The 19,244-nt window shown below is 46.1% G+C and overlaps 1 protein-coding gene across 2 annotated transcripts; it reads left to right on the forward strand.

Moving 5' to 3' along the window:
- Positions 1 to 2,459: 2,459 nt before the first annotated feature.
- On the forward strand, positions 2,460 to 17,452 carry UMOD (uromodulin). Of its 2 annotated transcripts, none has more exons than XM_004750274.2 (11): positions 2,460 to 2,680; positions 4,161 to 4,358; positions 5,758 to 6,534; positions 6,632 to 6,739; positions 8,113 to 8,321; positions 9,319 to 9,467; positions 11,370 to 11,615; positions 14,138 to 14,300; positions 14,903 to 14,984; positions 15,717 to 15,758; positions 16,915 to 17,452. In XM_004750274.2, exons 2-11 carry the CDS (start codon positions 4,265 to 4,267, stop codon positions 16,974 to 16,976), a joined length of 1,932 nt encoding a protein of 643 aa, XP_004750331.2. In that variant the 5' UTR covers positions 2,460 to 2,680; positions 4,161 to 4,264; the 3' UTR covers positions 16,977 to 17,452. The 2 variants fall into 2 exon arrangements, with proteins under 2 accessions (XP_004750331.2, XP_004750332.2); XM_004750275.2 differs by having other exon boundaries at positions 4,225 to 4,358.
- Positions 17,453 to 19,244: the final 1,792 nt, after the last annotated feature.

Raw genomic sequence — 19,244 nt, forward strand, 5'->3', positions numbered from 1 at the left:
AGGAGGCCAAGGGAGGGGGGAAGCCATGAACAAGAACCTTTCTTGTGGTTTCCATGGGAGGGAACAGGAGAAGCAGGGCAGCCAGGTTTAGGATGGATAGTTTGAATAATTTCAGTAGGTCCTGGGATGAGGAAATGCTTCTGGTTGTCTGGTGTCTGGCCCTGGGGTGATGAGGGCAGGGGAATAGTGGCCCTGAGTGTAAGAGCCCCCAGCAAAAGAGGGCTGCGGGGTGGGAGTGGGTGCTGGGCTCTGGGTGGTTCATTTGCATATGAAAGGCAGATCTCTAGCCAGCTGTTTGCAATCTCTAGGAATTAGTTAGTCTGAGAGGGACAATCCCTCCAGGGTCAGTAAATCCCCAAGATGTACAAGCATCAAATACAAAACTAGAAAAATGTGGTTACTGGACTGATGAATAGTCTCCAACCCAAACGCCCCATATTCCTGCCCATAGCCTTTGCCAAGACAATTCCAGGAGCCACCTCGAGCCTCCATTTTAATCCTTTAAAGACACCAGACTCTAGTTTAGACAGGGCCTCATATGCACCAACCAAAATATTGGTTGGGATAGTCGCCATCCAAAATAGAGAAAAAGAATATTACGAACTTTTATTTTCTTCTTAAGTGAGGGGGGGGGGGGGGGGGGTGCAGGGACATTCCTATAGAAGAAAAGAAAAAGAAAAAAAAAAAGGACAGACAGTTCAGAAAAAAAATAACACACAAAGGAAGAGATCATGATTTCCCTTTTTGTTGGAGAAATGCCAAAGTAAGCAATGAGATTTCTCACTAATTTTTTTGACAGAGATGAAGGAAAGTGTACAATGGTAGGATCCTAAATGAGTTTATTTTTTTTTAAAAAAAGACTATGAGAAAGAGAGAGAGCGGGTGCACACACAGGGGGTGGGGCAGGGGAGCAGAGGGAGAGAGACAAGCAGATTCTCTACTGAGCAGGGAACACAACACAGGGCTCAATCCCAGGACCCCAACATCATGACCTGATCCAAAGTCAGATGCTTAACCAACTGAGACACACAGGTGCTCCTAAACTAGTTATTTAAAAAAATCTCTCTCTGGGGTGCTCTTTGGGAAGAGGTATCAAAATTCTTAAAACTGCACCACCTTGGGGCGCCTGAGTGGCTCAGGCAGTTAAGGGTCTGCCTTGGATTAGGTCATGATCCCAGGATCCTGGGATCAAGCCCCACATCAGACTCTCTGCTCAGCGGGAAGCCTGCTTCTCTCTCTCCATCTGCCACTCCCCTGTTTGGGTGCTCTCTCTCTGCCAAATAAATAAATAAAATCTTTACAAAATATATATTAAAAAAAAAAAAAAAAACAAAAAACCACACCACCTCTTTGACCCAGAAATTTCAATCCTACAGAATTATCCTGAGGAGATAACTGTATAGTGCTGATGGTTACCCTACAACTAAATGAGACAGGATGAGAAAGTTTACACGCATTAAATTTTTCTCTATGGGACTGACTCTTAGAAAGGATTGCCATCTACGTGGGACTGGGTCAGGACCCATGGGCTTGAGCCCAGGCTCTGCCATTTTGACCCTTCTGACTATACATCAGCAAAGCAGTATTGACAGGTAGAATCGTCACACCACCTCTGTTCTCCCCATCTTCTCCTTTAACCACCATAACAATTTTTAAGAGATAAGTACTTTCCTTTTACAGATAACGAAAATGACCTCAGGAAGATTATTAAAGAAATGAGTCCTCTCTTGGGAGCCTGGGTGGCTCAGTGGTTTAAGCCGCTGCCTTCGGCTCAGGTCATGATCTCAGGGTCCTGGGATCGGGTCCCGCATCGGGCTCTCTGCTCAGCGGGGAGCCTGCTTCCCTCTCTCTCTCTCTACCTGCCCCACATCTACTTGTGATTTCTCTCTGTCAAATAAATAAAATAAAATCTTTAAAAAAAAAAAAAAAAAAAAAAAAAAGAAATGAGTCCTCTCGCACACAATAAATGGCTAATCGGGAGCCCAATGGACTGACTCAAAAGTCAGTCTCCTTAGTCTTGGAAGTTATCCACCTCCCTAGGGGGCCTATCCTCATGGAAACTTAGATCTCTTACTTTAGAGAATGGGTCTGGTCTGATGTCTGAATTATCTTCTGGCTTTGACCTTCAGCCATATATACCTCCTCTCCTGCTCATGTCCAGACCATAGAGGAGCTTGCTGAGCTCATGAGGATGGAGTGTGCCTTAGCAGGGTGCTCTCCCCAAATGACCACAGGTGCATGTCCTAATGGGGTCAATAAAAACTCTCTTTCGCCCTAGCACACCCTGGCTTTGGATACATGCTTCTGCCTGGCTCTTTGGGTCCACCTTGTCCTTCTCAATGACCAAGAAAATGCCTAGTACCTTGGCATTGCTTTTCCAGTTAATTTCTAACTAAGGAATCTCTTTATGCCAAAAGGTACAAAATTGAGGCCTTATATTTGCAGGCACAAGTTTGACCCCCAATGTCAATCATTTGGGGTGTCAGGAAAAAGAACAACAATCTGACATCCTAGGACAGGAAAGTACTGTGCCCAAAGGGGAAAACATTCCACCCTCAAGAAAACAATCTCAAGAAACAGAACCAGAGAATAATTGGAGGAGAGACTGCCAACCAGGGGCAGATGGATATATAGGAGGCAAACACTCGTCAATGGACTAATTCTGTCTCTCTGGCTTCAGGTAAGGCTATCTACGGCTCTTTTCTCCTAGCCACTTCTCCCCACCTAGTTCTCTGCTGATTCCCTTTCTGTTTGAGAGAGAGGGGAAGTAAATGAAGAGACTGGACTCCTGGGTCAGTCCCAGATTGGGTCATTCCTCTGCTGACTACTGGCTTCATTGTCTTCGGTTGGTCAATCTCCCTCTCTTTGAGGCTGTGCTTTTCTAGTAACAATGACTATTTATTTCTTCATTCATTCAACAAATATCAGCAAAATCTCTACCAGGTACTAGGCACTGGGGATAGAGTAGTGAACAATAATAGCATTTGCTATATGCCGGGCCCTGCTTTGATTAATCCCCATGATAAAATGCAGTCAGTTATCGTCTGCCTCAGTGTTTTCAAAGTACAGGTCATGACCCATTAGTAGATCATGAAATCGTTTGTGGTTTATATCCAAAATTTTCTTTTAATTAAATGTTATCAACTATGTCAGCAAGCAATACATACAGTAGTTAAGAATTTTATAAAACTTACATTTGGTGTGTCTGTGTAAGTGTGTACACCATGTGTGTACCCATGCATACACACAGGCACCTACATCACGTAATGGCAAAAGATATTTTCCTTTTAACAGACTGTGGTCACAAAAGCTTGGAAAATACAGTTCCAGAACACAAGTTCTTTGATCACAGGGACTTCATACTGAGCCTGGCACATCCTAGGCACCCAGTTTGTAAAAGCAATGATCTGTATTTCATAGATGAGGAAATGAATTCTTAGCAAACTGTAATCCTTGCCCAGTGTTACATTGTTAGTGATTAGTAAAACAGGCATTTAGATGCCGGTGACAGCCTCCAGGTCCCACACATTTAACCACCATCTACTCCCCTGGTTTGCTGCTATAAAAATGGAGGCAATAATAATACCTATCTAGGGTTATCTGACCAATTGAGTGAAATAATAAGCAACTGCTCTGGAAGCACTAAAATCCACTGTGAAAATTAGTCATATCTCAAGCAACTTTGTAATATATGGGCTGCATGAAGTTGGGGCTCTTGCCTGTCCTATTCATGCTTTCCTTGGACTGTAGCTCCGTTTGGCACTTGGTAGCTACTCCATAAATGTTTGTTGAATGGATAAATGGATCTGGGCAAGTTGTAAGTATCCCAGCAGGGGATCGGGAGTGGGCTGGGAAAACCCAAAGCTGCCTCCAATAAGATGGTGAGTCCAGAACACAGGACTCCACCTTGCTGCTTCCTGTTCCAAATGAGACTCAGTTCTTCCAGATGCACTGAGCCTGGGAGAGCAGAGGCTAGTATGTGGGTGGGAGTAAGGGTGGGGTCACAGATGGGAAAACCACCAAAGCAAGGGCCCCAACACTGTACACTTGCTGTAGTTCATATAAATGGCATCTTCAGGAGTTGTACAGTACATGACCAAAGCACTCCTCTCAAAACACTGTGGGGAAGTAAGATCACCCCATCCATCTCTGTTCCACAGGACTCCAGGCATCAGAGACAGGGAGGAAATCCCAAGGGATCAACCTGTCTTTGCCTTTGGGCAGGTTCTCCCCAGACCAGAAGTAACTCTGAAGAGCAGAAAGAATGGGGCAACTTTCCTCCCTGACCTCAGTGTGGACGGTAGTCACGGTAACCTCTTGGATCATCATAGCTTCATTCATTGACACCTCGGAAGCAAGTAAGTGGGGTGTATGTGTATGTCTGTGTATGTATACATGTGTGTGTGCAGGGAACAATGCTGCTGTCCACAGAGGAGGTCCAGCTCCCTCTCCTATATTGCTTAGTATTTGATTTATTCTAAACCCATTTTTTATACTTTAATGTATATAGGACTCAGGTGGGAATTTTGCTAAAATGCAGATTCTGATTCAGTAGGCCCTGTCTAGGGCCTGAGATTCTGCATTTCTGACAAGCTCTCAGGTGAAGCTGATGCTGTGGTCCTTGGATTACACACTGAGAGGCAAGAGTCTAGAACACACTAAGGTCCCCTAGCACTTTACTGGAAGGGAAAGAACATATTCAACCCCACTGGAGATCTGAACACACCTAAGTAGCTCCCAAACACCTTCCCCTGGATTCTTTTTTTTATTTTAAAGTTTTTATTTATTTATTTGACAGAGAGAGATCACAAGTAGGCACAGAGGCAGGCAGAGAGGTGGGGGAAGCAGGCTCTCTGCTGAGCAGAGAGCCCGAAGCGGGGTTCGATCCCAGGACTCTGAGATATTGACCTGAGCTGAAGGCAGAGGCTTAACCCACAGAGCCACCCAGGTGCCCCATCCCCCTGCACTCTTATGAGGTCATTCCACTGGTCTTGCATTATCCTCCTAGCTTTCAGCTTCTCCCTGGAGAAAGGAGCTGGGCTTCTCCCCTGAGTTGGAGTACTTTGGGGCACAGTAAATGCCATTTCAGTGTCATGATTAAGAGGTTAATAGCATATACTCTGTGGTCCTGCTGCCTAGGTTTGTGTCCTGGCTCTGCTCCTTACCAACAAAGCAAGTGGCTTAAACCCTTGGAACCCCAGTTTGCTCATCTTTAAAATTAGGGTAAATACAAAAGCAATCCTACAGAGCCGTTGGGGAGGATTCAAGGAGATAATGAATGAAAAGCACAATCCCAATGTCTAGCATATAATAAGTGCTTAATAAATGACAGCTCGTTATCTTCATTGTTTTTTACTGTCATGGAGAACATCACACAAAGTGTGACAGCCCCTTTCAGGGAGAGTAGGCGAAGTCTTCAGAAGGGAGGCAGAGAAGATCTGGGCAAAAGAAATTAATGTTCAAAGGTGGGGAAGGGGCAACAGGGTTACCTAAATCTTACCAAGTGTCAATAACTCTGTATGATTCCTCTGAATGTGGAAATGTAGATATTTTGAAAGAAGACACAGTTTGAAGCAATGCTGAACACAGAAGAATGCACAGTGGAATCATTGGGGGAGTTTTGTGTTTAGTTGTTTTCGAAAGACTCATCCAGGGACCAAATCTTAAAGAATACGGTACCCTGAGGGATGCAGGAGGACTGTGAGTGACCACTGGCCCCGCTGCCCCCACACTGAAGCTGGGCTCTTCTGTCCACAGGAAGCTGCTCTGAATGTCACAGCAATGCCACCTGCATGGAGGACGGGACTGTTACAACATGCTCCTGCCAGGCGGGTTTCACGGGCGACGGCCTCCTGTGCACAGACCTGGATGAATGTGTCATTCCTGGGGCCCACAACTGCTCCGAGGGCAGCAGCTGCGTGAACACGCTGGGCTCCTACTTGTGCACCTGCACTGCAGGTTTCCGTCTGACGCCTGGGCTGGGGTGCACCGATGTGGATGAGTGCGCCCAGCCGGGGCTCAACCACTGCCACCCCCTAGCCACCTGCATCAATACCAAGGGCAATTACTCATGTGTCTGTCCTGCGGGCTACCTGGGGGACGGGCAGCACTGCGAGTGCTCCCCGGGCTCCTGTGGGCTGGGACTGGACTGTGTGCACGAGGGTGACACACGGGTGTGCGTGGACCCATGCCAGGAGCACCACGTTCTAGATGAGTATTGGCGCAGCACAGAGTATGGGGCAGGTTACACCTGTGACCTGGGCCTGAGTGGCTGGTACCGCTTCATGGGGCCAGGTGGTGTGCGCCTGGCAGAGACCTGCGTGCCGGTCCTGCACTGCAACACGGCCGCAACCATGTGGCTCAACGGCACGCACCCGTCCAGTGACGAGGGCATAGTGAACCGCAAAGCCTGCGCACACTGGAGTGGTCACTGCTGCCTGTGGGACACGTCCGTCCAAGTGAAGGCCTGTGCTGGTGGCTACTATGTCTACAACCTGACCGCACCCCCCGAGTGCTATCTGGCCTATTGCACAGGTGAGTGGGCGCCCCATCCCCACACTCCAGACCTGGGTGGGCATCACAAGAGCCCAGGGAGCATCCCTGTTGACCGTCTGTGTCTATGATCCCGTAGACCCCAGCTCCGTGATGGGGACATGTGAGGAGTGCAGTGCAGAAGAGGACTGCAAATCGGATGATGGCACATGGGGCTGCCAGTGCAAACAGGACTTCAACATCACTGGTGAGGCCAGTGGGAGGAGGCCACCGTGCTGAAAATGTCAGCAACTGAGGGAGGGACAGATTTCTATGTGTGAGTTGGAAACATGTAAAGATGATGCAGGGCTGTATATTATCCCATCCGAGTAAAAAGTGGGCCCAGTTATATCTGTTAAAACCAGGAGACCCCCAGGGACACCTGGGTGGCTCGGTGGGTTCATCCTCTGCCTTCAGCTCAGGTCATGATCCTGGGGTCCTGGGATCGAACCCGGCCTCGGGCTCTCTGCTCAGCAGGGAGCCTGCTTCCCTCTATCTCTGCTGCCTCTCTGCCTACTTGTGATCTCTCTCTGTCAAATAAAGAAATAAAATTAAAAAAAAAAAAAAAACCAGGAGACCCCAAAGCTCCCAGAGCTTTGGGGACCTCCTTGCCCCCAGCTTCTTTCTGGGGCTCCCACACTACAGCACAGGTGGCTGCCACTTGTTGGCCTAAGGCTGCCCAAGCCCTATTTCTACAGCACAAGAACACAGGACTGGTGACCAGCCTACAGTTTCAAGGGCTGGGCCTTCCACTGACCAGCAGAGACAAGCAGGGCTCTGTGGGTCTCCAAGCCTCAGTTTCCCCATACATACAATGATTGAAGCAGGCTAGTATCTCCCAAACTTCAGTCATGATTTTAGTCACATCCAAATACTAATTTTACAATTTTGTTTTTTCCAAGTACTACCTAGACTGCAATTTTTATTATTAACTTGTTCTTCTTTAGACTGGTTAAATCCTTCTTTTAAATAGGACATTTATGGTCACTGCTGTGTCTGTGGCAAGTAACACTTTAGATAGAAGGTAACAGTAAAAATGAATACAATGATAGAAAATTATTAAATCCCAGCAGGTGTGTAATACTTCAATTTTTAAAAAGTTAAAACAAAATCCAGCTGGATGTCATTGTGTGCCCCAAACACTGAGCCTGATGTCTGCACTCTGTTGTTTTAAAAGGGAAATTAGCAAGTGTATAGCATTAAAAACATTAGTAGCTAGTGTGGATTATACAAAAAGGATGGAAAGATAATGAGATTAATGTGTGTGTTGTTTTGTTTAATTTTACTGAGACTCAGTGTATTTAATTTTGGGAGGTGAACAACCAGAATATTGTTTTTTGTACACAGTCCCATACTTAGGGTAATATGGAGCTGATGGTTGGCCAATTGGATCCATGCTTGGAATCCAGTCTTTTGTCTCCGTCCCTCTGAGAGAGGAGATCACAGCAAGATGAGACAGGAGCTAGTCTGAGTATCCCGAGCTGATGGCCAGCCCGACCAGCTGGGCCTGGGCCCCGGGGATGTGCTGGACCCTGAATTGTGGTTACAAGTTTCCAATCCTGCTTTCCCTGCCGATTTCAGATCCCTCCCTCCTGGAGCGCAGGCTGGAGTGTGGAGCCAATGACATCAAGGTGTCCCTGAGCAAGTGCCAGCTGAAGAGCCTGGGCTTTGAGCAGGTTTTCATGTCCCTGAGTGACAGCCAGTGCTCAGGCTTCAGTGAGAGGAGTGACCGGGACTGGATATCTGTGGTGACCCCAGCCAGGGATGGCCCCTGTGGGACGGTGATGATGGTATGTCCTGGCCAACATGGGACAGGGTTAGAGCACTGCCTGGTTCAAGCCCCAGGTTTAGCATTTCCTAGTCATATAAGCCCAGCTGTGCCTCAGCTATAAAATGTTTATAGTTTCCTCAACTATAAAATGGAATAATGATACTAGTACTTACTACACAGGGTTAAGAGAATTAAAGGAGTTAAGGTGTGTGAAATGATTAGGACAGTGATTGGCACAGTGTAAGTGCTTAGTAAATGTAAGTTTCAATAAAGAGAATGATCCATGATGATAGTTCCCCATTTTACCGATGGGAAGAGAAGGGCCTGGACTGGGCAGTGCGTCATCTCAGCCAGCAGGTTCAGAAACCTGAACTGGGCTCAGCACTGTTCAGCAATGGGCTCAGAAACAGGTCTGTCTGTCTTGAATGGTCCTTGAAGACAAGGTCTGCATCACTAGTGTTCAGAGAACTAGGACCTCTCCTCCAGAAAACTCCTCAGAAGGGACCCGGAGCTCAATGTTTGAGTAGAACACTGCTTCTCCAATTCCCTCATCCCCCAAAAAGAAAAAGAAAGAAGACAAAAAAAAAAAAAAAGGAAGAAATCAATTGTTATTTGCTTAGCACAGCCTCTGAAATTCCAGCATTAATAATGAGTCTGGATGTGGTTTTAAGTCTTTTTAGTGTTTGAGAGGAGACATGATCTAATTTGAAGAGCCCAGGCTTATTAGATCCCACATACTGTGAGCAAGTTACTCAAGAGTTACTGTTTCTGTGAACCCCCATCTCCTCATGATGAGGCAGGGAGATAGCTGCCCTCCTCTTAGGGTCATGAAGGAGCTAATGCAGTCATGCAGGAGGAATGTTTAGCTCAGGGCCTGGTTCATATATGGCTGCTGTCCCAACTTTTGATTTTAACAGCCGGGAGGGCAACTCACAGGTGGCCAGAGAAACCGCTTTGGTTTTGAGTCCTACTCAGATTCTCATGCCCTTCTCTCCCACTCCCACCCCCCAATACAGAGGAACGAAACCCATGCCACATACAGCAACACCCTCTACCTGGCAGATGACATCATCATTCGTGACCGCAACATCAAAGTCAACTTTGCATGTTCCTATCCCCTGGACATGAAAGTCAGCTTGAAGACCTCCCTGCAGCCAATGGTCAGGTATGGCCAGAGAGGGTTGCCCCTGGCCATCTCTACCCCCACAACCACTTAACCACTAGGTCCTCAGCTTCCCTGTTAACCACCAGCCATAAGTTGCTGGGTCGGGGGGGCTGGGAGGCAGTATTTCCAATGGAGGAGTCCAGTGTGGAAGGAAGGACCCCAGAATCAAATCCAGGCTCTGTCACATACTAACCAGATGTGTTTTTTTCCAGCTCTGGAAATTGATAGCCCCACTCTGGATATCAGTCTTCTCACCTGTGAAATGGACCTAAAAGTACTCGTACTGCCTTTCTTAGAAGCACAACAGTGCTTGGCATATGTGAATTAACTATGAGGGCCTCTGGCTTATCAGAGGGCAGGAGTGGTTGGATCAGATGGAAGGAGGGAGGACTGTAGGTTCAGACCTGCTCTTTATATGAGAAATAATTCATATGCCTTGTTTGAACCTTAGTTTCCCTTCTTCTCTGTAAACAGGAATTTGATTAAAGAAGGATTTATAAATTATGCCCCTTAGAGTCTGAGGGTCTTTAAGGAAGTATGTCTGGGGATGCCTGAACAGTGAACCAAAGAATTTCCATCCATATTGGGTGCCACATGAGATTTATTAAAAAAATAAATAAATCAAAGGGTCCTGTTGCTAAATAAAATTGAAAATCTCTGAGTAGGGAGAATCACAGGCCAATGATGCTAATGTTGGAAAAATTATAGTTGTAACTATAACAAGCATTTATCAAGAGCTCATTATATATCAGACATTGTGTTAAGTGCTCTATAGGAAACATCTCATTGAAATCTTAAAGTACCTTAAGAGGTGTAAGTATTTACTACTATTATTACTATTACTCCCATTATACAGATGTAGAAATTGAGGTTCAGAGAAGACTGAGTAACCTGTCCAAAGTTAAGAGTCTAATAAGTGACAGAGCTGGAATTCAAACCCAGGCCATCATGCTTAGAGCCCTCACTCTACCATGACCTTCAATACGCAACTCATCTATGACTTCATGTTCTCTGGGCCAACCAGACTCAGGGAAGGGCACTAGGTACTGATGAGAGTGTGTGGCTGACTTGGGGAAAGAAGGCTGCTTATTGTCTGCCTTTGGGTGGAGCATCATCTGGCCAAGCAATGCCCTCGAGCAATGTGGCCAGGTCTCAGGCCTGAGAGACTTCAGGAAACAACATACCTATATGGAGATGTCTTTTGATTTGAGCTGGAAATCTTGCCCTAGTCCAAATCTGAGTCCAAACCAATAACAGAGTTCTCACCTGCAAAATGGACTTCTGTATTACTGAGCTTTTATCATGTGCCTTATTTCCTAGTGAATCAGTCTTACAGTGTCCTTTATTGGCTCATCCTGTGAAGTCTCATTAGTGTAGCTGTTTTCAATGTGGTTAAAAACAACCCATTTACAAACCCCCCACCTTCTGCTATAGGTGGAGCCAGAACTCTGATCTAGGCGGTAGGACTCACAGCCATCCCTTTTAACTGTCCCAGGTTGAGACCAAAGAAGGAATGTAGGTGACTCCCTTGAGAATTTCTTTACTGGACTCCTTGAAGGCAAGGGCCACCAAGGGGGGGTGGTGTGTGGACATGTTACAAAAAATGTGGTCTCTAGATCAGCAGCATCAGCATCACACGGGAGCTTGTTAAAGATGCAGAATCTTGATCTCTACTTGAACCTACCAAACTAGAACCTGCATTTCAACAAGATCCCGAGGTGACCCACCATGTCTGCTCATCACAGTGGGCAGCCATTGCAGTGGTTGGTGGGTTCTAGTCCTTCTGCTAGATAAACACGCACAGAGCTGCCAGGGACCACCTGGGACCACAGACCAGAAAGGGTGGCCCAACTGTTGCTGTTCTCAGCTCTGGTTTTCTCACCAGCCCCTCTCCCCCGACAGCGTTCTGAACATCAGCGTGGGTGGGACAGGCATGTTCACCGTGCGGATGGCACTCTTCCAGAGCCCCACCTACACAGAGCCCTACCAAGGCTCATCTGTGACCCTGGCCACAGAGGCCTTTCTCTACGTGGGCACCGTGCTGGATGGGGGTGACCTGTCCCGGTTTGCACTGCTGATGACCAACTGCTATGCCACACCCAGCGGCAACGCCACAGACCCCTTGAAATATTTCATCATCCAGGATAGGTAAGGCCCATGGATGGAATTCTGGGGCAGAAGGAGGCAGCCTTTGGATTTGGATTTGGGAGAAAGTACATCTTTATATTCAATCACCTCTAGCTGAAATTTGGCATCACCAGCCATTATGAACACGGGCAACAAACCATAGAAGTATTAGCAGGACACGTGAAAATATTTACACGTCAGTACTTTTTAGTTACTAGAGTATTAGAGTTTTTACTAGAAATTATTTAATATATTATCAAATATATATCTTTGTAAATATATTTATATAGAATAGATTATGTAAATATATAATGCATATATCAAATGCTCTAATATCTTGAGAACTATGCTTCAGCTGAACTGGTTTCCTTTAAAACCTTAGGTACATTACTTTATGAATTTAAAACATTATTTTTGAAGAGGGAGGCAGAGGCTTCACCAGAAGGCTACAGGTGGCCAGGGCTCAAGAAAAGACTAAGAAACCTGACTGGAAGGTGCACCCACCCAGGGTAGGGGGCAAGCTGGCACTTGGCTGGGAGGACTGAGCTAGAGACACAGTTAGGACCAGTTGTAAAAGGGAGGACACAGGTGTGCTACTTTTCACTCCAGCAGCACTGGAGAACCGTCGACCACACTGAGAGGAAGTAATTCACATTGTCATTCAAATCACAATAGCAGTCTTTTGAAAGCTTACTGTGTGCCTGGGTCTGTGGACAGCACAGTGAATAGAAAGGACAAAACTCTCTGCCCTCATACGGCTGATATTCTAAGAGGGGGGACCAATAATTAAACAAGATGAAATGTGTAGCATGTCAGTGGTAAGGGCGCTATAGGAAAAACCCAAAGCAGGGAAAGGGAAGGGGCATATGCTATTTAATAGCATAGTCAGAAAAAGCATCCCCAAAAGGCAGTGACCTATTCCTGTTTCGGTTCTTAGAATCTGTCTGGTTACATCAAGGGAAAAGTATCAGTTGGGTGCTCATTTGACATATATATCTGTTATTGCTAATCCCCTCTGCAACAGAAAGAAGTCTACTTTAGGGCCTTCCGCTGTGACAGGAGCTAACTAAAATTTAATAGCACTGTTTTACTTTGCATTTATCCATAAATACCCATGTTGTGCTTATGGCAAGTGATGCTGGTTTGCTATCTGTGGTCAGGATCTAAAGATTCTTCTAAAAAATAGATGTATTCTCCAATAAAAATGTAAATATATTTAATGCACAAAGCAAGTAAATTCTAATAACACAGATGCTGGGAAACAAAGAAAAATATACACAAAGGTGGTTTCTAGGTAAGACCAAAAAAGCAAATTTGGAAAGGGGCACTGATGGAGATTAGAGCATCATGGAGATTTGGGTCCACATCTTGGCTTTGCTATTTCTTAGTCTGGAGACACAATTCATCTCATCTCTCTAAATATTCATGTCCTCATATGTGAAATAGGCATAAATACCTACTGTGCAGGGATTGGTAAACTTTTTTTTTTTTTTTTTAACCTGAGTAAAAACACTGAGTATGTACGTTGTGGGACACTTGGAAAGTTCTGAAAAGGAAGCAGGAAGAAGTCCTGGGTGTGCCTGTGTTTTTGTCTGGGTGTGGGCAGCTGGGTTGGGAAGCACTAGTCCAGGAAAGGTGGCAAACATCTCAGGACATGTAAGGAAGAGGCGACTGGAGAGACAGCGAGGGGCAGGAGGGGAAACTTGGATGCCCTGCTTAGGTTGCGTGCATGGGGCCTTCAGGGGGCGGGCCCCTGAACCTCAGGGCTTTCGTTGTGCCAAGTGGAGTCTGCATTTTCACAAAAAGATCTGAATGGCTTGCACAAAGCAGAGAGTTCCCTTCTCAGTTCTTCCTCTGTGTAGTGAGCATTCGGACCCTCTCCTAAATCAATTTTGAACAAATCATGTAAAAAAGCAGAGAAAACACCCAGTGTGCCTGCCCTTGTATCCTGATCCAGCCCAGCACACACATGATCTCTGCATGTGCAATTTTGAGTTTTGGTGCAACTGTGTTGCTTGTGCAATTATACAGATGGGCATGCGTGCATAAACACACACACACACACACACACACACACACACAAACACACTCTGCCTTTTGGTCATTGCCCCTCAGGACTTATAAGTGCCACTGTTATCATTAGAACTGGGCACACAGGAGGTAGCCAACAAATGGTAGGTAATGATCCTGAATCTCAATTCTTGGGAAATCAGAGGTGCTGACTTTATAGCATAGTTTCAACCCTGTGCTGATGATATTTTATTTCAGCATTATATATATGCATTATAGATAGATAGCATCTACTATGTGTCATATACTGCAGTATGCTCTTGGAAAGGTTAACTCATTTAATCTTCCCAGCTATCTTATGATATGGGTTACAAATAGTATTTCCTGTGTACAGATGGGGAATGTGGGGCACAGAGAGATTAAGTTGCTCAAGGACACATAGCTAATAGGTGGTGGAGTGAGATTTGAATCCAGGAGGTTTGGCCCCAGAGTGCCTGCTTAACTAACCACGTTATGTGACTTAACCCTCCCAGATGTCCACGCACTAAGGACTCAACCATCCAGGTGGTGGAGAATGGGGAGTCCTCTCAGGGCCGATTTTCTGTCCAGATGTTCCGTTTTGCTGGGAACTATGACCTGGTCTACCTGCACTGTGAAGTGTATCTCTGTGACACCTTTACTGAAAAATGCAAACCTGTGAGTTGCCTTTCCTCACTCAGGCTGCCTGCCATGATCTCCCCCTCACCTGTCTTCCATAACCAAAGACATTTGGCCACAAGGTCTAAAAGAAAACAAACATTATTGTTGTGTTTCTCTTTTAGTCCAGGAACAGAATGTGCAGTACGATGGGGTGGGCAGAGCCAGGTAGGAGACCTAGGCCGTTGGGAAATCAGGCGGGATCAGCACAGTGCGACAGGCTGGTAAATGCTCTGGTTTGTCTGCAAGCCTGTGTTCTCATCGTAGAAGCTGACAATTTAAAGTACCAGGTGCACCTTATCTGTGTTAACTTTCTAATTCTTGGCAGTAACTAAAGGGGAGACATTTTATTAGCTCCCTTTTCTATATGAGGAGAGCAGTTCAGAGAACTTAAGTGACTTTCCTAAGATCAAACACCTAATGAATGGCAGAGGTGGGGCATGAGCCCAGGTATACAGATCTCCTGACAACTCCCTAGACCATCCTCAAGCCCCAGCCTGAGGCAGGAGGAGACCCCTGTAAGGAGTGCAGCCCACTCCCCATGGTAGCACCACATTCAGTCTCCCTCATGGAAAGGATTCTTTGTTGCCCTCTTCCTGCAGACCTGCTCCAGGACCAGATTCCGCGGTGGGGGCATCATAGACCAAACCCATGTCCTGAACCTGGGTCCCATCACACGGAAAAGTAAGAGAGCCACTCCCTCCCTCAGGTTTCTGGTGGGGAATAGTCTCTGGAGATGAGAAGGGATGACAGAACCTGGCACATGGATCTTACTGGGTTCTGAAGAACCAGAGCAAGTAGATTCTGTGAGGGCAAGGTGGACTACAAGCTGCCTGCCTTTTACCAGTTCCTAGTCATTCAATCATTCTATTGCACAAATTTGTTCTTGTACCTCCTGTGTACTAGGTCCTGTGCTAGCGGGTGGGAATCTTGTGGTGAGCAAAAACAGATACAGACCTGGTTCACATGTAGCCTATAGACCAGTGGAGCAGTCGTTATTCAGACTGAGGAAGGATTAACAAAGAGGGGTCAGGGAAAGAGAACCCCAGACAGAGGGTACAGCATAGGCAAAGGGCCTGTGGTGGCACAAGTGAGGGGGTGGGTAACCCAGCCTGCTAGAGGAACTGAGAAAAGGCCAGGCAGGCTGTAAAGAGGAAGAGGTTGGTATGGGATGAGCTGCTACAGGTGGGCCCAGACCAGGTGGGAATTTATCATTGTTGCTAAGGTTTGGGACCTTTCTCCTAAAAGTAGTGGGGAACTCCTAAAGTGTCCAAGACAGAGAAGAGACATGATTTGATCCAGATTCAGAAAGACCACTCTAGCTGCAACAGGAGAGCAAACTAAAGGTATATCCCTCAGGCTTCTTGCCATCTGCATGCTTTCTCCTTGCACTAATCCTTTTCTTTCCCTTTACAGATGTCCAGGCAGTAGCCTCAACGGCTGCTTCTAGCAGCCTGGGTAAGTTCAGATCCTCATTTCAGGAGGACTTGCATTAGAACCTTCCTCAGGGGCTTTTATATGTGGGCCCAGGATGTGCTGGAGTGCCTGGCCTGCTTGGCCTGAGCTCTGAAGAGATGACTGCATCTGTAGAAATGCCTGGTCCTGGGGCTGTACATATAGGTACATACACCTGTGCTGTCCCACAGTAGTGCATATGTGCACACGGACAGGCGTACAAAGACAGGCATGCAGAGACAGGAACACCAGGATGGACATCATGCAGACATGTCTGTGTGCACACACACACACACACCATGTCACATGCGTATGTTCATATCTGCACACACAGAGGCATAGAGAGCTGCAGCTGCGCGCACGCATATTTGCAAGGGCAGACATACACATACTTCTACAAACTTATACCCTGTAGACATGCACACGCTAGATCTGTACCTTGGGCACTTCCTGAATCTTTGTGACTCATCTCTAACACCTTTTGTAGGATTCACTCAATAGGTGACAAATAGATGTTGAGTGCTACTACATGCCAAGGACCATGCTTAGTTCTGGGATGAACACACTAGACAAACAAGAAGCTCTGTTTCTCTGCCTCTCTGACCACAGAGGCCAGGGAGAGCTGGCACTTTATGGCCTTTGATTTTCACAGACACTGACTTGTCTGAAAATCTGAATGAAAAGTGAATTCATGTAAGTGTTGCCCTTCTCAGCTCTTGGCATCTACATCTGAAGGAGTCATTACACCAACCTAGTGTTTTACCTGAGCTAGGCCAACCCTTCACCAGTGAGCTTGGAGTTGAAGATTCAAGATGTTCTTAAGAGGCTCATCCTCTGTGACTATCCCAAAGTCACCAAGGATGGTTGAGTAGGTTGGGCACTGCACATGAGTGTCCTTTTGAGGGGCTACCAATCCTAGTGTCAGAGGAAAGACTGTTTTCTTCAATCTGGTCCACTTGGGAGGGCACTTTTTTTTTTCTTTTTCCACCCCAGTAGAACCTTTTTCTAATTGGTTTTCAGGGCAGATAAAAAAAAGGTTGCCTTTTCTAAATGATCAGCCCAGAGAGGGTGTCCTTTCCTAATTGGTCAGTCTAAAGGTGGCATCTTATGTTAGTTCTGTATAAAGGTAACAGCAGCCCTGTAATTGTTTTCTTTGCAGGGTTCCTGAAGGTCTGGCTGCCTCTGCTTCTGTGGGCCACCTTGACCCTGATGTCTCAGTGACTGGCAGCTGGAAACCCTGTGCTCTGTGGCTTCATTTCCTGATGGCTGGGGATGATGCAGCTTAGTGCTCCAGCCACAGAAAAGGCAGCTCACACTTCAGTCAAGCTTGCCCCTCTTCCCCGCCACCCCACCCACTTTAATCTTCACTGCTGCAAAATATTCTCTATTTTCAAATTCTGCCTTCTCTCAAAATGGGACTTATGATGTGTCTGCACATAAGGTTCCATGTCTCTTTGAAGAGTATGGCAAAATAATTATAATTTTAAAAGCTCAGTCTTTGAAGTCATTCATTCATTCAACAAGGATTGATTGAGCACCGTGTATATGTAAGACCTAATCAGAGAGCTGAGCATCGTGTGGTGAAAGAAACCAGACTGCATCCCTGCACTCATGGTGCTCACACCCTGGTTGGAGAGACTGGCTTCAACTGGTTCTGGCGTACAACCTCAGATAAAATACACAATGTCTCTGAGCTTCGTCCATCCATTCTTTCATTCATTTTTCCATGCATCCATTTACTCAGAAATATTTGCTGAGCACCTCCTATGTGCCAGCCCTGTCCTAGCTGCTGGGGATACAGCAGGGAATGAGCCACACACCATCCCTCCCTTCCTGGAGCATACAGTCTGGCAGGAAAATGAGAACTTGAATGGGGATTACAAGTGTGGCAGGCATGGAAGAAATGGCAGAAATAGAAAGTGTAACTGGGGGCTGCTGCCGCTCTATAATAGAGATTAAAAACGATGCTTTCACAGGGTCCATTCAGCTTTGCAGAAACATTTAGGTGAGCATCCAGTATGCTCTAGATGCTCACCAAAGGTACTGGGGAGACAGGAGTAAATAAGACAGACACAGTCCCTATCTTCAGAAGTCTCAGAGTATTTAGAGGTAATGTATGACCTATCCCAGGGATTTCCTCCCTCCATTGTACTTGTCTCTCTCCATCCAGAAGATGTAGGCCTGCGTGCACAGCCACAACAGCAGTAGCAGTGGAAAGCAGACCCATGACCTCTATTGGGCAGGGTTGCTTCATAAGAGGGGCCTTCAGGAGGCTCACTGACGGCACAATCAAAAACTAAGAGGCTACTGGGCCCAGGAGACCCAGATATTTCAAGGGCTCTGGACTTCTTTGTCAAGGTCAGTGGAAGCCAATGCTGATGGGAAATGTTTGCCCTGACACCAGCTGCTTTCCAGGACTCCGGCTGTGACTTTCCAGGACAGACCAAGGTCCTGTTGCGTTAGTAGAGCCTTCTGATCTCAGGGAAAACCACATGTGTGTATCAGCAAACAGGGACTATGGGGATATGTATATTAAGTTACAGGACCTCACAGGGAGACACGCAGACATGCACTGAATCCCTAAACCTGCTGCCTTTACAGAAGAGCTTTATGGAGAACTTCAGTGCTGAGCCCAGCCCTGTCTATGGTTAGTAGAGCCTGGCTGGATTGTGTGCAGATTCACTTTGACCCAGGTACAACAGAACATGAGGAAAAATAAAAACAGGGGCCAAATGCAAGAAACAGGGAGAAGAAAACACATCAGAATTAATCCCTTTGTCCCTCTATTCCTTTCCTTTTTTCTTTTCTTTCCCTTCCTTTCCTTTCCTTTCCCTTCCTTTTCCTTTTTTTACTTTCTTGTTTTTTTTTTCTTTTTATCACTTAAGTATTCAGCTCAATATTCAATAGATATTATAAACATAAATTCAATGCTGGGCACTTTTATAGGCACCATAGAAACAGCAAGTAATCAAAACAGAGAGCTGACTGATTAAGAGCTCATGTTTAAAAAGGGGGAATACATTTAAACAATAATTATGTGAAATGTCAGGTGGAGACAAGCACTTTGGGAAAAAAAACAAGAGAATAGAGCTTTTGGGGGTGCAATTTAATATAGGATGCTCAGGGAAAGTCTCTCTGATAAGCATAAGCTGAGAGAAGTAAGGGAAAAAACCAGGGGGATATCTAAGGAAGAACATTACAGGCAAGCGCAAAGGCCCTGAGGCAGGATTTTGTGTCTTCCCAGCAAGGTTTCACTAAGACTTGGATAGCCATAAATTTTGAGGCATTACTCACAGGAGAGGCTTTGAAGCATACATGTTATTTTTTTTTTCTGCATTTGTTTACTCAACGAGTACTTACTAGGTGCTGGTTAGAAGTGCAGACAGGATCCTTGTCCACAAAGACCTTACAGCCTTCAGAGGCAGATCGATTAGTAGGTATTGAGTGGGACTGGAATCAACCCAGAGAGGCACAGGAGCAGAGAAAAGA

The sequence above is a fragment of the Mustela putorius genome, unplaced genomic scaffold (assembly GCF_011764305.1).
Source record: "Mustela putorius furo isolate JIRA1106 unplaced genomic scaffold, ASM1176430v1.1 tig00004007_pilon_pilon_pilon, whole genome shotgun sequence".
NCBI lineage: Eukaryota > Metazoa > Chordata > Mammalia > Carnivora > Mustelidae > Mustela > Mustela putorius.

Excerpts from the sequence above, each read along its gene's own strand:
- UMOD (XM_004750274.2), top strand. The coding sequence starts at position 4,265 with ATGGGGCAACTTTCCTCCCTGACCTCAGTGTGGACGGTAGTCACGGTA. Across the intron at positions 4,359-5,757 it reads CATTGACACCTCGGAAGCAA|GAAGCTGCTCTGAATGTCAC; the intron begins GTAAGTGGGGTG and ends TTCTGTCCACAG. Across the intron at positions 6,740-8,112 it reads ACAGGACTTCAACATCACTG|ATCCCTCCCTCCTGGAGCGC; the intron begins GTGAGGCCAGTG and ends TGCCGATTTCAG.